This window comes from Aptenodytes patagonicus, chromosome 23 (assembly GCF_965638725.1).
Source record: "Aptenodytes patagonicus chromosome 23, bAptPat1.pri.cur, whole genome shotgun sequence".
NCBI lineage: Eukaryota > Metazoa > Chordata > Aves > Sphenisciformes > Spheniscidae > Aptenodytes > Aptenodytes patagonicus.
The window spans coordinates 1,906,004-1,924,859 of record NC_134971.1 but is presented as its reverse complement, the minus strand read 5'-3'; the positions used below and the strand labels follow the sequence as shown (position 1 = coordinate 1,924,859).

The following is an 18,856-nucleotide window of genomic DNA, read 5'->3' as shown; positions in this document are numbered from 1 at the left end:
GGGGTGACTGGAGGGGCAGTGTGGAGCTGTGTGAAGGGAGGCCCGGCAGAAATGGTTCAAAAGGTGGGCAACCTCCTTCCTTCAGAGCTGGGTCTCCACGGAGCATCTCTTCACCCACGGTTCCTCCCTGGCTTTTGCCACAAGTCTTAGCTATGGCAAAATGGCGCCTGTAAAAACTCCTGGCTCTGGGACTCCTGCTAAACGTGCTTTGTGACTTCTGAGCAAGCTCTGCCCCCCTCATGCAAAAATGGAACAAAAGCCCACCCGAAGTGTAGGGGATTGGTAAAACGGTCTTCTTGCTCTCTTCGCTTCCCACCTGCCTTCCCGCAGGCACGCCTTTGGGCACGCGCCGGCCAAACCGGCAAGGAATTCCCTCCCCAAATTCCCGCACGCCGGTTAGTTCGATAATTTCATTTTTGGCGATAAGCTACCCCCGAGGGGGCTGCCGCCGGCCCGCCCCGAGTCTCAGCGCTGCTCCTCCGCGGGCTGGGCACCGGACACGGGGCCGTCCCCGGACCGCCGCCGAGCCGGCTCCGCGATCCGCGCCGCGTTTCGCAGGCGGCCGGGAGCGCCCCTCGGCGCCTCCGGTCCCCCTCCGCGCGGGCTGCGCTGTACTATTTGAGGCGGGCGCGGGTGGAAGAACACGGCGGTGCCAGCCGCCGCGCCAGGCCGGCAGCGCAGGGATCCGGGCCGCGGTGCTGAGGCCGCCTGTCAGTCAGCGCGGCGGCGCCGGGACGCGGCCGGGGCGCAGCCGGCAGAAGGCGGTGCGGGGAGTACGCGCGGTAACGGAGCCGGAGCGCGGCCGGCAGCGGGGAGGAGCGGCGAAGGAAGACGCGGGGGAAAAAAAGGAAGAAAAAAATATAAAGGAAGCGAGCTGCGTTTCTTCCGAACTGCAGGAAAAGGCTATTTCACGAGCGGCTCCCTCTCCCCCAGCCGGCTGCGATGCTGCTAGCCACCGTGCTGCCCTGGACGTTGTTTTTGCTTGGAGCCGCAGGTACGCCTGGGGTCGGAGCGGTGGGGCGCTGCCCGGGGCTGGGGCGGGGTGGTGCCGGGACCTGGTGGGGCGAACAATGGGGTCGGGCGGACCCCGCCGCCGCTGCCCTGCCCTGCGCCGCCGCCGGGCTTGGGGTGGGGGTGGGGGGGAGACAGCCTATGGCGGGGTCCCCCCCCTCCCAGCCGCGCCCAGTGTGCGCGGCGGGGTGGCTGGTTCGTGCACATTGTTCGTTGTCGTGGGAGCCGGAGGGGAAAGATGGCTCGGGCTGTACGAATTTGACAGGAGAAAGCGAAGGGGGGGGGTAGGTGAGAAGGGTGTGAGCGAGCAGCTTTTTCCGCGCTCTGGTGCTGCTGTCCGCGGGTGCGACAGGAGGAATCGCTCCCCCCGCGGGAGCCCACCTCCTCCGGGCTGGGCTTTCGGTGTGCTGTGAATCCCAGACAATGGAGATGGGGAAAGAGGAGGCGAGCGAAGCAGAGAGGATGCTACGTGCGCTGTGTTAATGGTGTCGCCGTGTTGAGGAGGCGGTGGCTTTTCGTTGTCGCGTCGGCTTCATTGTGAATATTGAGGATGCTACTGCGCTACGCAGCGGTGTCCGCCCCCCCCCCCCTCGCTTGTCCGCCCTCCTTCTTGCAAGCGGTGCATGTGCGGGGCAGAAACTGCAGCGAGGGCGGGGAGGGAGGAGATGCCGTTGTAATTAAAGGCGGGGGTTAGAGCAGCTGTAAAAAATATAAAAAAAAAAAAAAAGCGGAGGGGAGCAGGACGGCTGGCAGCGGTGGGGACGAGAGACGGGGCGCTGCGGGAGGGGGGCGGAGGGGCTCCCGGCCGGGGGTGCGGGGCCGGGCGCGGGGCGGGTGCGCGGCAGCCGGGAGCGGGCCGCGCGCCGCTGCCGTTGAGGGAGCGGCAGACGGGCGCGAGCGCCCCTGCTCGCGGGGGGTGGGCGGGAGGGGTCGGCGGCGGCCGCGGCCAATCGGGAGCGGGCGGCCCCGAGCGGGAGCGGCCGTTAACTGCTTGGGTCGCCAACGTCCGTAACGGCCCGGTGCCCCGGCTGCCTGCCTCGCCGGCCCGGGCCCTTCGCCCCGGGAGACGACAGGTTGGTTGGGTGCGGTTACGGCCACGCCTGTGCTGACACCGCCCCTCCGCCAGCGAGGCCGTGGTCCGCCCCGACGTGCCGCGCTCCTGTTGCCATCCTTCAGCGAGCCTCGTCGCCCCAAACCCCTTGCTCTGCGCTGTCCTTATCCACGCTCACTAGTAAGTGTTCCCCAGAGCCTTCTGTGCCCGCTCTTGGCTACGTCAGTGTTTCCTCCCTGTCCTGTCCTATAGCTCGTCAGCCACTTCCCCACCCTTCTTTGCAAGCATCGTGGCCTAAAGCACCCACACTGATTGTACCTGCTGTCTTTACCTCAAAACTGTCATTGCCTTTACTTCTTGCAGCCCTTTCTCAGCTCATCATTTCGTAACTACTTCCCAGTCGCTGCTGTTGTTATCTCAGTAAAGCTCGCTCTCTGTCCAGATCGCTGCTCCCTCGGGGTAGCTCCTGTACGCGTTTCTGTGTCCTTGCAATGTACCCCAGTGCACTTCTCATTCCCATCTCATTGCTATAACAGACCTCACTGCACAGCTGCTTTTCACTCGTCGCTTCTGTGCTGTCCTTAACTACCATAACTCCTCGCTGTCTCATTCCCATACTGATGATTCCTTATCTCCTTAAGCAATTACTTCTGCTGTAGCTCTGTCTACTAACATAGTAACAATTGCTATCTTCTTGTGGCTCAATTCCAGCTCCTGTCATGGCGGACCATTGCCACCAGTGTGCTCAAGTCTGTTGCCAAATCAAGCCACCTGTTTAACATCAGCACAACACCCTTTCTTAATGATACACAGCTCTCCCGTATCACTACTATATAGCTTCTTTTTATTACAATTAAAAAAAAAAAATTACTGCTTATTAGAGTGTATATATAACACGTAAGGGGGGGTTGTCTTTCCATTTCCAGCACAGTTCTTCCCCATAGCCAGCTCTGCATCTGGCTCAGCCACGCCCTCTAATCACCATCTCTGCATACATTCTTGATCTCAACCATTATAAGATGCCAGACTACTATCTGTGATTCCGTAGCTATCGCCCCTCTGACACATTCACACAGGCTTTCTCAGCTGTGGGAGGGGAGAATAAAGCATTTTTTTCAGGGGAAGTAGATGGGAGTAAGCAAAGAAAAATTATCTGCGTATCATCTGTTGCCCCACTCAAATATGTGTTTCTCCAATAATAATAATTATGAATGCGTAGAGTGCCTAGGGAGCTGCACGGCTGGAACTGGACTGTTAAATCAGCATAAAATGGAGAACACAAAACCCAAATAAAATATTAAAAAGATAGAACAAAGGAGCAGCGCTGTTTGTGGTAAAAGCAGCACCCAGCACATCAGTTAGGCTTTCCATGCTAAAGGATGCTTTGGTGTGCTAAAGCCTGTACATTCTTTTTTTCTCAGCTGACCTCACCACAGTCTGTGGTGGGGGGAGAAAGGCTATTGCTTTGGGCTTTGGAAGCTATGATGTTGAAGGAGATGTCAGTGAAAGAGGGGGAGCAGCTACGATGATGCTAATAAAGAAACCCTAACTACAGCTTTGCAGTAGCTTAAATGTAAGAGGAGGCAAGAGATAGATGCTTATTAGTGAAGAATCCCTGAAGAGATTGTTGTCTGAGCGACAGTTATGTGGTAGGTTCAGAACAAAAGCATGCCTTTATATCTTTTAGAATAATTCCACATTTTGTATGTATTCCCGTGGCCTGTGATAGTGATGATTTATTTAATCTACTATTAAACTAAAACATTCTCTTATAATTTAGAAGCTGATTTATAGACACAGCAGATGGCTCATCTCCTTTCATTTACATCCTGAGAATTATGGTTTCTTAAATGAAAGAGCATATTTTGTATAAACTTTATCCTCTTGATGTATGAACTTGAAAAGTCCTGATTGACTGTTGGATTTTTTTGGGGTGGGTGTTTTTTGTTTGTTGGGTTGGGGTTTTTTTAGGACATTTCATATAATAGTAATTTAATGAATACCCAGTTTTTAAGTGTTAAAGATTGTGGCTGCTCTCCAGACTGAAAGTGCCTTCACTTTTCTTGGCTCATCTCCAGAAACATATTTTAACGATAGACTTTTCTGCTGTTGGGTGTAAGTGATCGGTTTCTTGTTGATAGAGAATGGCATGGGTTTTTTGGGGGTGGGTTGGTTGGTTTGTTTTGGGGTGGCTTGGGTTTTTTTGGTAATGCCATGGTTTTGCCTTGACTGGCTGGCAGGAAAGCAGAACCAATTGATGGGGGAGGAGGAGGGGATACTGCATCTGCTACCATCAGTCTGCAAGGAACAGAAAAATAACTTTAGTAAGAGACAAAAGCACTTTTTATTTTCTCATTTAAAAGGCCATCCTGCATTTTTACTCATTATTTAACACACCTGGTGATACTGTTTATATAGAGGATGCACAATTTAGGTTTTTTGTTGCTTTTATTGTGCGGTTTTTGAAGCATTGATTTTGCAGGGCAGTATATTTCAGTATGATTTGATCTGTCAATAACAATTCTGTTGTACTCTAACTCACAACTTGCAAATAGTAAGACAGATATTATGAACTTCTCAAAATGCCTGTGTAAGCAGGCTGGGATAAGCTGTCTTCTTTGGAAGTGTGTATCATAGCTTTTATGCAGGGAACTATCAGAAAAATTCAAGTAGGGGCCTTTACAGTATTTTTCAGGTGCAGTGAAAAGATGGTGTCTTTGTTGTTTTCACAGTTCTATACCCTAACAGAGATCTAAAATGTGAGATAAAATAAGTAAAGCAACTCAATTGTAAATATAAACGTTTGAAAACAATCAGGAAACAAAATTGTGTTGTTTGTCTTCCTACAATAGCTTTCTATAACAGGGAGAATGTCTGGGAGTAACTTGGCTGAGGGTGTGTCTGTAAAGGGAACTACCGCTCCCAGGCATCTCCACTTTCCTGAATGGTGTCCTTTGCGCATGTTTTCATAGGACTTGATGTGTCGGGTTTTCATCACAACACTCAAGTCCTGGAGGGGAAAAAAAGAGCCACCAGGCAAATAGACTTTGAGACATAAAAATCACAGAAGCAAATCTGAAGGTCAGATCTATGCTGGCTCTGGCTTCTTTTGTTTAGGAAAACACATTACCATCGTTTAAAGCCCTTGCTGATGCAAAGGGATGTAAATGAGGTGGGTTTGGCGGTAGTGCCATTATGCCCTTTCAGTTCATGGTGTTGAAATGCAGCTTCCCCACTGCAGCTGCTCATTAGGAACCTTGCCTTTTGAAGTTACTGTGAGAGCCAAATGGCAGGCTTTCAGGCCCTTCTGATACATTGCATTTATAAGTGTCTGAGGCAGTCTCTACTAAGTACTGGAATGAGATTTTTCTGTGTTTTTTTGTTTACAATATGGGTGCCTAAGGAAAGTGGAATAGATATAAATCAAGGATAAACTTCAAATTAAAATAATTTTTTCACTTACAGTTCAAGTCCAATAGCTTCCACTATGTCTGTCGAAGATGATGATGAGAAGGCAGATAATTGCTATCCATACAGTGACTCAAAGGCCTCTAGACCTTCCAAGGATAAATGAAAGAAAAGTTTGTGCCAAAACATGTTGAGGTGTACAGGGTAGATGATGACGTATTTGAAAATGACCAAGGCTGCGTGACAGCTTCCGTCATAGCATTTTTTGGACCTTGTTAATGGCTTTGGCATCTGAGGTTGCTTTTTTTTTTATCAGAAGCAGTATATGTATTACAAGTACTTTAGCAAAACTGTGGTTTGGACAAACATAGAACATCAGTAGCCTTAGTCCTGATAACTTCAGATCTTTAGACAGCTGCTGATGGAAAAGCTGAGTTTTGGGGAATAGCTAACAATGGAAGGTTTATCCTGCTAAGCAAGAGCAAACTGCTTTAAGATACCAGAGTCATCCTCTGAAGAAGCAGCTGTGGGGTATATTCACATAGTACTGTGCTTAGTAGCTGGATGAGTTATCCAAATTCTTATGCCATCGCACTTAAAAAGTGAATAATTAGAATGGGTACCTAGTAATCATTTAGACCTGCGTATTTGCAGCAGAAACAAGAGAGCCATGTTACGTTTGAAGAAAATAAGATGCTTGCGCCTGAAGTTTAGTATGTCTCAACTTTTTACTGTATGTTCAAAGTTAGACCTCAGGTTTAAAAATAAGGGGGAGAGATTTTCAGCTCAAGTCTATAATTGTTCACTTTTTCTACAGTGCAGGTTCTGTGTTTCTTCCCTGTCCAGATAACTAAGGTACTAAAGGTCTGTAAGGCTCTGACTGTCCACAGAAGTCAGTAGTAAACTTGGCATCAGTTGGCTTAAAGCCGGGTCGCAGAGGGACCTAAAAACAGGGAATGGCAGAAACTGATCCTACAACTATTTCTGCTAGCAAATTGTAATGGCAGGGTCAAAGCCCTATATCTGTAAATCTGATGCAAGAAAATTAAGTTTAGGCTAGAGACAGTAATGCGATACATGTCGTAGTTGATCCTTTAGCTATTTGCATCCTAGATCTTATGACAAGACAGAGAGGTCTGCAGGGTGTGTTGTGAAAACTGGGAGTTGCCTGATTTAGTACAAACTTGGTAGAATGATGTGGAAAATAATTTGGAAATCCATTGAAATGGTTAATTTCTTAGAATGAAGAGACCATTTGATTGATTTTGAGTTAAAACAACTATCAATCACCTTATCAGGTTATTGTTTGCCAGGACAGAATGCATATAAAGAAACTCTTGACTGTTTCAAGTGTTCCAGAATCATCAGTCTCAATGCCTTGCATAAAAAATATTTTTGTTTTTTTAAGACTGCTATAGTTGGGTCTTTGTAAATCAGGATAGGTACTCTTCACAATTTACTGATTTTAGAAGTATGCAAGACAGGTTAATTTTCTTAAAATCCATCTACTCAGTACTGGTGAGGCCACATTTGGAGTGCTGTGTGCAATTCTGTGCTCCCCAGTACAAAAAATTATATGGACTTACTGCAGCGAGTCCAGTGAAGGGCCACAAAGATGGTGAAGGGACTGGAGCATCTTTTGTATGAGGAGAGGCTGAGAAGGCTGAGACTGTTTAGCCTGGGAAAGAGAAGACTTGAGGGGATCTTAATCAATGTGGATAAATGCCTGATGGGGGAAGGAATGAAGAAGGAAACCAGGCTTTCCTCACTGATGCCCTGTGACAGGACAGGAGACAACGGGCACAAATTGGAATACAGGAAATACTGTCTGAACATAAGAAAACAGAACAAAACCTTTTTTTTTTTTTTTTTAATTTGTATTTTATTGTGAGGGTGGTAGTTGAATCCTGCAACAGGTTGCCCAGAGAGATTATAGAGCCTCCATCCATGGAGGCATTCAAAACCCATTTGGACAGACTCCTGGGTAACCTGCTGTAGCTGCTTCCCCCTGTTGGACTAGATGATCTCCAGAGGTCCCTTCCAACCTCAACGATTCTGTGACTTTTAGTACAGCTACTGCTATAAAAATAGTTATACTAGACACTTCTTTAAATATTTAATTTACTTTTTAATTTTTTGTTTATATTAGTGATGGGTATCAACCTTGAAATCTTTAAGATAAACGAGAATGTTAATTATTGGTTACTGGTTTATGTTGGTTAACTTGAAATACCTTTCCAAAGACATGAAAGGGAGTGTTTAAACCTTGTGAAAAGGTTGTGAAGTGTGTGAAATAAAGGTTTAGAATAAGAAATGAGTCAGTTAAGATATTCAGACTAAATTTTGAGCTCATTTTGGGCAGAGTATGGTATACCGGCACTTGAAATGGAAGGTCCTTTCCATAGGAGAGTCCTGCTGACTTGTACGTAGAAAGTGTAGTTGACCAGCTGATAAATGATGAAAAACAGTGATGAAAATTTTATACAATGGAAATAGAAAATCTGTGTCTCCAAGTCTGAATGGGCTTTACCGAATGTTTCGTGTGTTGTATCTCTTGTCCCAAAAGCAACTATATAAAAAAATACTTTAAATGTTCCTTGAACTGCAATATATTCATACAGAAGTTAGTTGTCACTGAAATTAGTTTGTAATATTGTAAACTTTCTTGTTTTATTTAAAAACACCTAACCATTTCTTAAAAAAAAAAGAAAGTTATTTAGAGTGGGTTTTAAATGCAGTCTTTTTAACATGAAGTTTGATGTACATTAAGGATTCAAAAATTTAAATCCTATTTTTTTCAGTGCCTTCATATCTAGGATATTCAAGGCTGCATTTAAATATGATACAAAAGATGAACAGCCAATTTGGTGGTGTTTACACAATATTGGCAAATTGGTCTTAATGTGTGGTATTATTGCATAATCTTATGTTTAAAATAAACACTGGAAATAATTGAAGAAACATCAGAATTTGGAAATGCTTGTTGGTGGTTCTTCACATCCCACTAAAAAGCAGGCTGTCTTTGCATATTAATCACTCTTTCAAAGGAAGTTTGCCTTATTTGCATTGTGCATGCACTGAGGAGTCCCATAGTGTGCCTGAGAAAAAAAGGGGGAGGAATTGGAATTGTTGTTCTCAAAAGGGTTTTTATTCCATTCAAGTGGAAGGACTGAATGCAGGAGAATTAGCGCAGTGTTTTGTGGACGAACAGTCCCATTTGGTCATCGCATTTCACGTGGAGCAGTCCTGGCTTGTAAGGAGTCTGAACACTGGGGGTAGGGTTAAAAGGGGAGTGACTCATCATTGTATGATGTAATCTACAGGATGCAAGATACTCTCAATTAAATGTACAAATACTCTGTGGATTATCAGGCAATTAGGATTTAAAATAAAACATTGATGAAATGTTTAGTGTTTGCCTTTTATGAATACAGTGGCCAAAACTCTAGGCCTTGATACCTTTGGAAAACACATGGAAGATGTAAATATTGGCGAAATTTTCAGGCTGCGTAAGTTCTGGAACAACAAGATTTCTTAGGCCTGCATCATTCCTCTGGTAATGTGGTTTTATGTTACTTAACTGTGTAACTATGTAACTTAACTTTGGAGCAATGTGGGGTTGACATGTTAACGAGTTGTGCTACCTTGGTCTGTACTCTTTCTGTTCTGGCTGCAAATTCAGGAAAGGTGAGCTTTTCTGTTGCTTTTATGTTAGACATCCTTGTATAAGCAAGGAAGGTGTCTGACAGTCTCAAAAAGACCTAAAAACTTTGTTCTGAGATTTTGAAACATGAACTTTAGGGAATGGTAGACGTGTTTCGATGAGTGATAGCTCTCAAACTGTTTTGCTTGGTATCCTAAATGAGAAGATGTACAGACAAAAGATATATGTGTGTGTACATCTATAGTACACTGTGGTGGGAATTTCATTTTGAAAGGAGCTGTGGCACAGTAAGAGTATTGGCCTGCAAATTGAGTCGGTGATTGTGGTGGCTATGAGTAGCATTATCAACAGCTTCTGTTTTAAGTACAGGTGAAACCTAATCTATTCCTGTGGTGACATTGTTTCAGTTTCAGCTGAAGGCAATGGAGAAGTAGACGTCTGTTCAGGGACAAACTGCAGCTCGGACAGCTAATATAATCACAGTACTTCACAAATCCAAAGATGTTATTGTATATTTGTGTTTAATCAATAATACTGAGGTCTGTTTGCTGAAGTCCTTGGTATCTTTTTTTCTTTTGCTTATCCTTCCATTATCAACTACTTGGGCATATTTGCCTTCATTGAAATAAGTTCATTTTTGTTCTGCTAGAAAAGTATCTGATAGTTTCCTTCTAATGTGAAATTCACAAGCTTCCCAGTGAAGTAATGTAAACCAGTAGGAATTGTAGAAACAGTTATCCTGTGAACTAAAGACAGCAGAAAAATCTTGAGGTTGATGTTCTGGCTGGGGTAAGGTTGATTTTAACTTTAAAAAGTCTTCCCAGAAATTAATCATAGAACAGAGCTTTTGGTGTTTTTATTGTTGCCATCTGTAATACAAAATATCTTCTTAGCTGAACAGAGCGTGGTTTTTTTTGTTGTGAACATGAGGAATTTTTGTGTAACTTTGGTAACGCTGTTAATGCAAGAAGACAGGAAGAGCATTCTTCTGACAAACTTTCACAGTTTTTTTTGTATTTTAGTGAGAATGGTTGGGTTTATGATGTATGTATGCAAGTGTGTATATTTTAGGGTAGAAATGGAAAGATTTTCATAATGTATCAAAGCTTTGCCTGTATGTTGTTGCGGTTACCGCATCTACAGTCAGAAGGAAAAAACAACGAAACCATCCATGCAGTACACTTTCCATTATTTTGCACGTTTATTTTCTTCATACGTTTATGTAAAGCACATTGTACTTCCAGTGTTTAGAGGTTAAGTGTAGTAGCAAATAATATATACAACTAATGTTGATGTTATATTTCCATCTGTGATGCATTTTAATGATAGCTGCCTTAATATTTAGTTGTTGAATTGTTGTGCAAGCTGTGGCATTGTTATGATAAAACAATGCCCTTACACAGTGCACTCCTGTGTGTACTTTGAAAGCCCCTATAAATAACCCTTTTTAAAACTTACTCTCTAGCTGTGGGTATAAATAACACTTATCAATGTGCTTAAAACATTCGTTTTGTGCAGTTCAGGATCTAGTATGCAAAATGCATGCTCACAGTATTGGCTAATTATCATTTTTCAATAACTTCCTTTTGTGTTTTTGAATATGTTAATACTGAGAGAAACAGTCATCAGACACTTGTGTATACCATTTTAGAAAAATATAATCAACAGCTGCTTGTCCAAGTAACTTATTAAATTATAAGCCTGTAAAATTTGAAAGAACAGACTACTGTAACTATATTTCAGTTCTAGTGTTTTCAAAAGATAATCCCTTAGAAGTATAACATGCTTTTAGGGGTTGTAAACAGACATACAAAATTACTCCATAGTCCCTTAAATCCTTTTGGAGTTTAATCTCTTCATGATCTGTGGGACGCAACTTGAAGGCGTTTAGCATTTATTATATACTCCCTAGTGGTTGGTATTTGTTAGAAAAAAACAAGGCATACTGGAATACTATTAAGAGTAAAATGTGTATATGTATTTATTATGGACACTTAGTCTGCAAGAGCTAACATACTAAGAAAGCCATCATAGGTGAAAATCTTAATGAATACTGTGAAGAGGTATGAATCCTATTTAGCTTTTCTCTCCCTGTTGTCATCACTAGAATTCTGGGCGGTCATTTCTCTGTCCCTTCTGTCATGATTGGACTGTAGCTAGATATATACCTTGTTTCACATCTGTAAAGCTTCTCTGGCTATCTTCAGCTCACTAGCATTTTTTCTGTTCTAGCTTTTGTCTTTCTGCAGGTGGATACGTCTACAAGAAAAAGAAAGAACATAGTTTATCTCTCAGTTCAGTAGCGATTGCTTGTTTCTTATTGTAGGGATTTTGTATCTACAGTTTAAAAGCTGATAGGCTGCAGAATTTTTTCAGCTTTGGTCTTTAAGCTAAGTTTTGCTTAAGAGAACTCATTGGCCTGTAAGAAGAGGAATGGCATATGGAGCAGAGATTTAATTTAATACAGATTCACTTCCTAGCTCTGCCATTGGTTTTTTTTGTGGATGGGCTTTGGCCAGTCTGCTCTATCATTCTTCTCCACTTCTCTGTAAAATGAGTGTTTCATAAAATACTTCATTTGTACAAGCAAATTTAGAGTATTTTGTGCTGCAGTGTATGCTTGTGCTTGTATCTAGGAGAAGACTGTAATTTTCCGCTTCAAGCTAGCATGAATGTTAGCTCTAGATTAAAGCTATACTGTGAAATGTTTCTGTTTAATAGAATAAAAGTTACTTTGTCTAGGTACTTGAAAATGGGTATTTCGGTTGGTAGGATGCTTTTATTCCTAGCAAAGAAGTGTGTTGGGTTTTTTTTATGGTCGTGCTCTTGTTCAATTTGCTTTTACGTAGTATCAGTCATTAGGAGGTAAATCCTGCACTTAGGCATGTGTGATAGTCATCCACATCAGTGGTAGTCATACCTAATAGCCAGGAAGGAACCTGTCTCGCCTGTTCTGAGATACTGTACTGAGGGATCATGTCAAGTGGGCACCCTGTCAACATGATTACTGTGGAAGGTTCAGAGTGATTACTTGAGTAAAGATGAATGTAAATCTGCAGACTGGCCAAAGACTGTGCTTTTCAAATAAGTGGGCATTCCTGTGAGTTGAAATGAGTTGTGGTAATCTTTCTTATACCTGCTGAAAAAAATAGGGATTTAATTGAAAGGGGAAAAAAGTGGCCTTATGAGGGAGCATTTTTTTTGCACATAGGACCTGCCTTACTGCTCACACTAAAATTCATTTGACCTGCTGTTTCCGATAATGATTTGCTGTGGGTGGTTAGGAAAAAGTATAGGAAATTTATGTATACAGTGACCTTTTCCTTGCTAGTCGCTCTCAGCTCTTTTAAATGGTAGTACTGCTAGTATTTAAAATGATTAGTCTGTCAACATTTCGTAGTATTTCACGCTTACGTTCTGTTCTGTTGTAAGAACGAAAATCCTCCTCTTCACTTACCATCAGCAAATCTGAACATCATCAAGTAATGCATTAAACAAACTCATACCAGTCTGATTTATTCTTTTACTCAGTCTCTCTGCCAGAAGATAAAACACTTCAATACACTGCAAGTTAATTGGACTCTTTTTAAATATACATTTTCTGAAGCAGTTATGTTTCCATTATTTTGCTAAATAGACATTGAATATTCAGGTTAAAAAGATGCCCTTTGTACTTGGAGCAAAAGCTGTTGAAACAATATCTGAAGTATGTTTACCTTGTATTTTTCCTGTACTCTGTGCATAGTCACAGGGCAAACACACTTCAATATTTCTCTTTTTATCAGTAACAATGGTTTGTGTTTGCTTATACAACAATAGTAGAAATAAACTTGTTAGACACAAGCTTGTCATTTTTGCACTTGCATCATTTTATTACTAAAATAATAACTAGTGGTAAATGAGAAGACTCCTAATGCTGTACTGTTATCATAATAGCAATAAATGAAAGCAGTCACTTTCTTTTTAATATGTACACTTAAGTTTCTGATAACCTCTCTGTTTTAGTTACTGTCTACCTTTTGAAAATGTTAATCCCCAAAGAAAAGATTTAGTATACCAATTATCTATAGATGAAAATCCTAGTGTATTCTGATTTCCAAACTTATCTTGGTTAAAAGAAACTGTCTGTATATGGAGAATAGTTGTTTTATGAGAATGGATCTAGATTTAAATGAAATCACAAACCAAATGTGTACTAAGTCGTTGACTGTTTTTGTTGCAGTTATCCATGAATTTAAGATTCTGTTTTCTTGTGGCTTTGTAACTAGCTGTAGTCACTGTGTCAGGTCTAGAGAATGATTAGTGCCATGTTCAGAAGCTTTTGTGTATTCCTAGTAGTTGTTTCTCATGAACCTAAATTGGTACATGCAAATAAGATGAGATAAAAATAGCAAATCCCACACTAACTTATTTTGTGTGTTAAGGCACTGCATTGTTTATGTATTTCTGCAGTGTCTTTTGTGTGCAAATGCAGTTGTGATTTATTATTAATTGGGACATACAGAAGTACCTGCAAGTATTAAAAAATAAAGGATAAAGATACTGTCTTATCAGGTGAATGGTTTTATCTTATCTCCTTTTTCTTGAAGATTGCAGTAAGTAGTGGGACCGGAAGAATTTAGTTGAAGTGGTGAGTGAAAGCAATGCTGCTGATTCCCTTGGAATTTAGCACTTTAAATGGATTAGAACTAAAAATATCTCTGCCTGACATTGCATCAGATCCGGAAGCGTTTTAAAGTATCTGTATTTACATATTTGATGTAAATTTAAAAATATTTCCACATTTGCGCTAAATGATAGCATTGTAAATGCAAGCTCTTTGGGAATCAGTGTTCTTATTGGAACATCTGAATGTTGGACATAATTGTAAAATTAACGTGTATTTTGCTAAAATGGTAGCCCATAAACAAGTGTTTCAGGAAGAAAATATAATCTGTTATATACAGGATGTATAATTCACTCCTTAGATATGTGGAAGCCTTAACAAGAATTAACCTCCTGTTGTAACTTTGAGGTGGTGTGGTATCATTCAGCATCTTGACCATATCTTACTATTTCATGTGTAACTGCATTTTACTTACTGTTTTGAAGTACTTGCTTCTGCTCTGTGTTTGTAGTCTTCTGTACCTTTGCAAAATGAGTAAACTGTGGGGACATGAGAAAAGAATGCATAGCTTACACCAACAGAAAGGAATGGGTGGTTGGCTACCTGGGTTCTTCTCAAGGAAATTACCATTATTTTTGCATTTCTCTGTAAATAATTTTTTATCTCGCTGATGAATTCAGTGCCAACTAATTCACCCATAGCTTCTATTTTTGTTAAATGATGGTGTGTTAACACTGCATTATGGCTTGAGATGTACTCCTGCTTATAATGGCATAAAAACCAGAAATGGTATTTTAACAATAGGAAGTAAAATAATCTTTTTTTTTTTGCTTATCGAAACGCCTGGAATTTCATTACTACAAATGATGATATTTTGATTTAAATTGTGGTATGTACTCCCGTTCTGTTTGGACTGTGTTCAGTTTGTTAGTCCTGAGACAGAAAAGCACTTTCATCATTGGTTGCTAGACAAATGCCACTATAATTGCCTTCCATTTTTATAGGTGAGACCTGGTCTTGTTATCTTACAGGATGCTGTGGACAGCATATCTAATACCAAATTCCTGTCTTGCTTACAATTACAGGAATCGGAAGCAAGTCCAGTGAAATGGGGCTGGCTTTGATTATGCTGCTGCTTTATATATCATGTTAGACATTGGAAGACTACATTACATCACCTGATTTACTTTTTCCTCATTTGGGACATGGCACTTGCATACTATAGGATGGTTTGTGCAGCTAGCCTTAGAAATTATATAATGTTTTTAAGAGTCAGCTGTTAAGAGAAGTAAGGCAAAAGACCTAGAACGGTTTGGTGTTTTCTTCTGCATTGTATTTCTTTCATGTCCTGTGTCAAGAATACTGGGTAAGGTTGGTCACCTTGCTTTCCTCATGCATTATGAACATGGGATAACAATATTTCTTTGTACGTGTTCCAAACCAATTCTGAACATAAGTGCAGTGTTACAATTAGAATTAGAATTCGCAGTCTACTGGGCATATGGCAACAATCCTAAATCTTAACAGAAGTAGGGATGCTCATGTAAATGTTGCTTGAATTAACTCACAGATGGGTGGATTAATGGTAATAGTTTTTACTTTCATATAGCAGGTAAATGATCTTGGTGCCCTTGCAGAGGGGTTGAAACAGAGAAATACATAATCACACAGTAATAGTAATTTTTTTTTTAATACGGTGCGATGATATCACTATGTTAAACCTCCCTATGCATTTGTATTTTCAAAACTGCTGGAAAAATAGTTATAAATCGAGGCAATATTTTTTTTTCCATTATACTGAATGTTTCTGTTAATTTTTGGCCCGTATTTGTTGTAACTGCAGAGCTATTGGCTGCATGCTCAGTAGCTCTAAAGATGAGTTTCTGCTTATGTTGAAGACGTATTGGTCTTCATTTGTTGCTTCTGCAGATTTCTAGAAGTTGAGGAAGACTCTTATACTGATGTATTTGATCAGCTATGTGTGCTGCAGGGAAGATCTATCAAGTTGTTTCTGCTTTCATTTCATTTACATGTTTATAAAGGTCATAAATTAAAGACAGTGCAGTAAAAGACAGGTATGATTTGAAAGCTCTGGTCCAGGTTAACATTATGAGCTCCACTAGGTGGCACTAATTTATTGTTCTGTTGATAAAGTTGCTTTCTCTGGTAAAAACACCAAACGCTGTTTGTGAATTATGGTGGGATATTTTTACTTTTGGAATAGGAAGCATAAATAAGATGATGAAGATCAGTAATACTTATCTATTTATCTTGTGTATACATATAAGGTATCCTTCATGACCCTGTGCTCTTGAAGTGGTGTAATGAACTGATATTTTGGATGGGATAGGCAAATCATAAGCATATTTTTTTAAATATTTAGAACTGGGGAGATATATCAGAAGAAATACTTGCCTAGTTTTTTTATCCTCTTTGCTTAAACATCCTCTGCTGATGTTAAAGACAAGAAACCGGTCTGATGGATTGGTATAGGCAGTGTTTGATGGGCAGCTGGGTTTTCCATAATCATGTCTCAAAACATCTCAGCATTCAGAAGCTCGGTCTGATAAGGAGAAGGAAAGAGTATTTCTGGCGGATTATGATCATACAAGTACTAGCTTTGGTTAGCATCAAAATGATTTCAACATGATAGTGCTGAAGGGCATTGGATATGACATGAGCATATTTTATTCCAGCACTAAGGGTAGAAATGGCCGTGAAAGTTGTAAAGTTGATACGCAAAGAGTTCTCAACAAAGATCCTCTGTATCATGCTGAGCCAACCTCTACGTGCACTGTACAAAGATGACAGCCTAATCAGAGGAGCTAGACTGGTATGTTCCCTTGCCATCCTTGAAAACGTTATTCTGAGAAGGACATTTGGAGTAGTCTTTGACTCAGTTAACAGTTGTCCATTTTTGGCTTGCTGGGAAGAAATTTCCCTTTGCAGTTGGTAGGCTGTATAGCTGGGACAAAGAACTTTGTCTGCAACAGCTGTAGGTGTTCTGTTGATTACAGTTGTGGCAGGGTAGAAAATTAGCTAGTTAGCTCAGTAGACCTGGTGCTTGAGGAGGGCATGCAGTAACTTAATCTCTCTTGTCGTTTTTTCTGCATTGTCTGTGCCATCAAATACTACCTTTGATGGCATTGTAAATGCATGAGTCTCATATGGATCTTGGTTTCAAACCAGTAGGCGAGATTTTTAGGATGCTATATAAGAATAAATTTTGAATGAGGCTTTGTTCTACCAAACAGTACCTTATTTTCTTCATCTAATCTTGTTTTCCGTCAAGCTGAGGGGGAGCTATAAGCAGTGTTGCAGTTCTGCCTCTGTTGACTTCGAATCTGGAACTGGTGGGTGTTTTACTCCGGTGCCACACAAGAGAGATGGAGCTTCTCTTAGGATTTTTGTCTGAACTCAAGAGCTCTTGCTCTTGTGCTTACAGAGTATGTACAGATCCATCTCCAGTCTTGCTCCCTCCATGAAGTAAAGGCTAAGTATTTCCTCTGTCTTCCTGGCAAGTGATTTGCAAGTAAGTGGTCTTCAAGGGAAATAGGCTCCCCATTTTGCCGTTGACAATATCTGCTTTCTGTCTGGCCTGTATTTGAAGGGATGAAGTCTTTCAGGAGAACCTGGGGTCTCAGAGAAGTATAAAATCTGATAGTAAATCTCTAGCCATTTATCAGTATTGTAGATGTTGAATGGTTTATACCGTCAGGCTTCTGATCCTTCAGTTGTACTTTTTGGAGTTGTGTGTAGAACTTACGGCAGGTACCCACTGAACTGTGTGTTTCCCTGGGGGCTTGCTGTGCTGTTGGGATAGGTCAATGCACTTTTCCAACAGCTGGATTTGTGTCCTCCTGTCTGGTATGGGGGTTTTCCATAGTGCTGAAAAATGAATTTCACATCTGAAACCAGTTTTCAGGTTCTCAGATCGTACTCCAGTGCCAGTCAGCTCTTTGCTTGAAGTTATTCATGAGACAGGGCAAGGGCAGGTTTAAAACCCAAATGACAAGGCTGTAACTCTTCAAAACCTGTATCAAGATGTTTGCACGGACAGTGGCTTAATCAGACAAGACACTACAGTGATGCACATAAGGGAATTGAAATACATTTTTGTTTAGTTGGCAGTCTGCCTTCAGGCATTTATGTTTTAAGTACCATGAAACAGTTTGATTTATGCGCTGATATTCTTTGTCTGGTTTAGGGTTTGTTGGGGTTTTTTTTTCCCCTTTTAAATTGTAGATTCAATTGTTAGTCTGGCTCCTAATATGTAATTATAGTTACCTTTCACCAGGCATAGCACACTGAGATCTGTGTAGGCTCCTTCCAGTGAAATTGGCAGGGTTTTTTAAAGGTCTCTCTTTCCCCTGCCCCCCCTTGATGCCATTAATTTTTACATAAATTTATGTGCTTTAAGAATTTAACCCTTTGTGAGGAGGCAGTTGGTGATATGTTATGGCTTTGAATCTTATGCTTGTCCAAGTGGTTCAGTTTTAATTTTTAGTGTAGCTTTGTTTTAGTGATGCAAGGATTTTCCTATGAATTAAAATGGCATGTAGGTAAACGCTGTAAAAATCCCACAACATACATAGTGTTTTCAGACAGTATATAAAAGGTATGAGCAATTGTTTGGTAACGTATGCCTGAATGAGATTCAAATAAATATTTTACAGAATTTGTGAAAATATATTACCCTTCCAAATTATAATCAGTATATTTCCTAGCGAGTTTTTTGCACTGCCATTTTTTTCTCTTCTTCACAATTTCTGTATCTTGTTTGCTGCATATTGTTTAACAATTTGAAGTTTTGATATTACCATTCTAGATAGGACTGTATAAATGCATTGTTAATAACTTTATCATGTCAAGTGTGGCTACAAGTGCTTGGGAATAGCCTCTGTCTGTTGTCTGAGGCTGATAGGGACCAGATGCCTGCTGTTCTTTGGACGTATCGCAAATCTAATTGTAAATCGGCCTAAAAAGGGGAAATTTACTGAAGCGTATCTAGGTCTGTTTGATTTGTTCTGTTGGGATAATCAATCAGGACTGATGACGGAGGTGGGTAGAGACATGGCGGGGGAGGGGAGCGGACGATGAGTACAAGGTCTGTTTT

At 41.2% G+C, this 18,856-nt stretch overlaps 1 protein-coding gene across 7 annotated transcripts in view; it reads left to right on the top strand.

Moving 5' to 3' along the window:
- Positions 1–741: 741 nt before the first annotated feature.
- NCAM1 (neural cell adhesion molecule 1) overlaps positions 742–18,856 on the top strand; it is a 150,517-nt gene continuing 132,402 nt past the window's right edge. For all 7 annotated transcript variants that reach the window (XM_076358658.1, XM_076358652.1, XM_076358654.1 and 4 more), the window contains exon 1: positions 742–994. In XM_076358658.1, the coding sequence (XP_076214773.1) occupies positions 943–994 (52 nt within the window). In that variant the 5' untranslated portion in view covers positions 742–942. The remainder of the gene's footprint in view (positions 995–18,856) is intronic.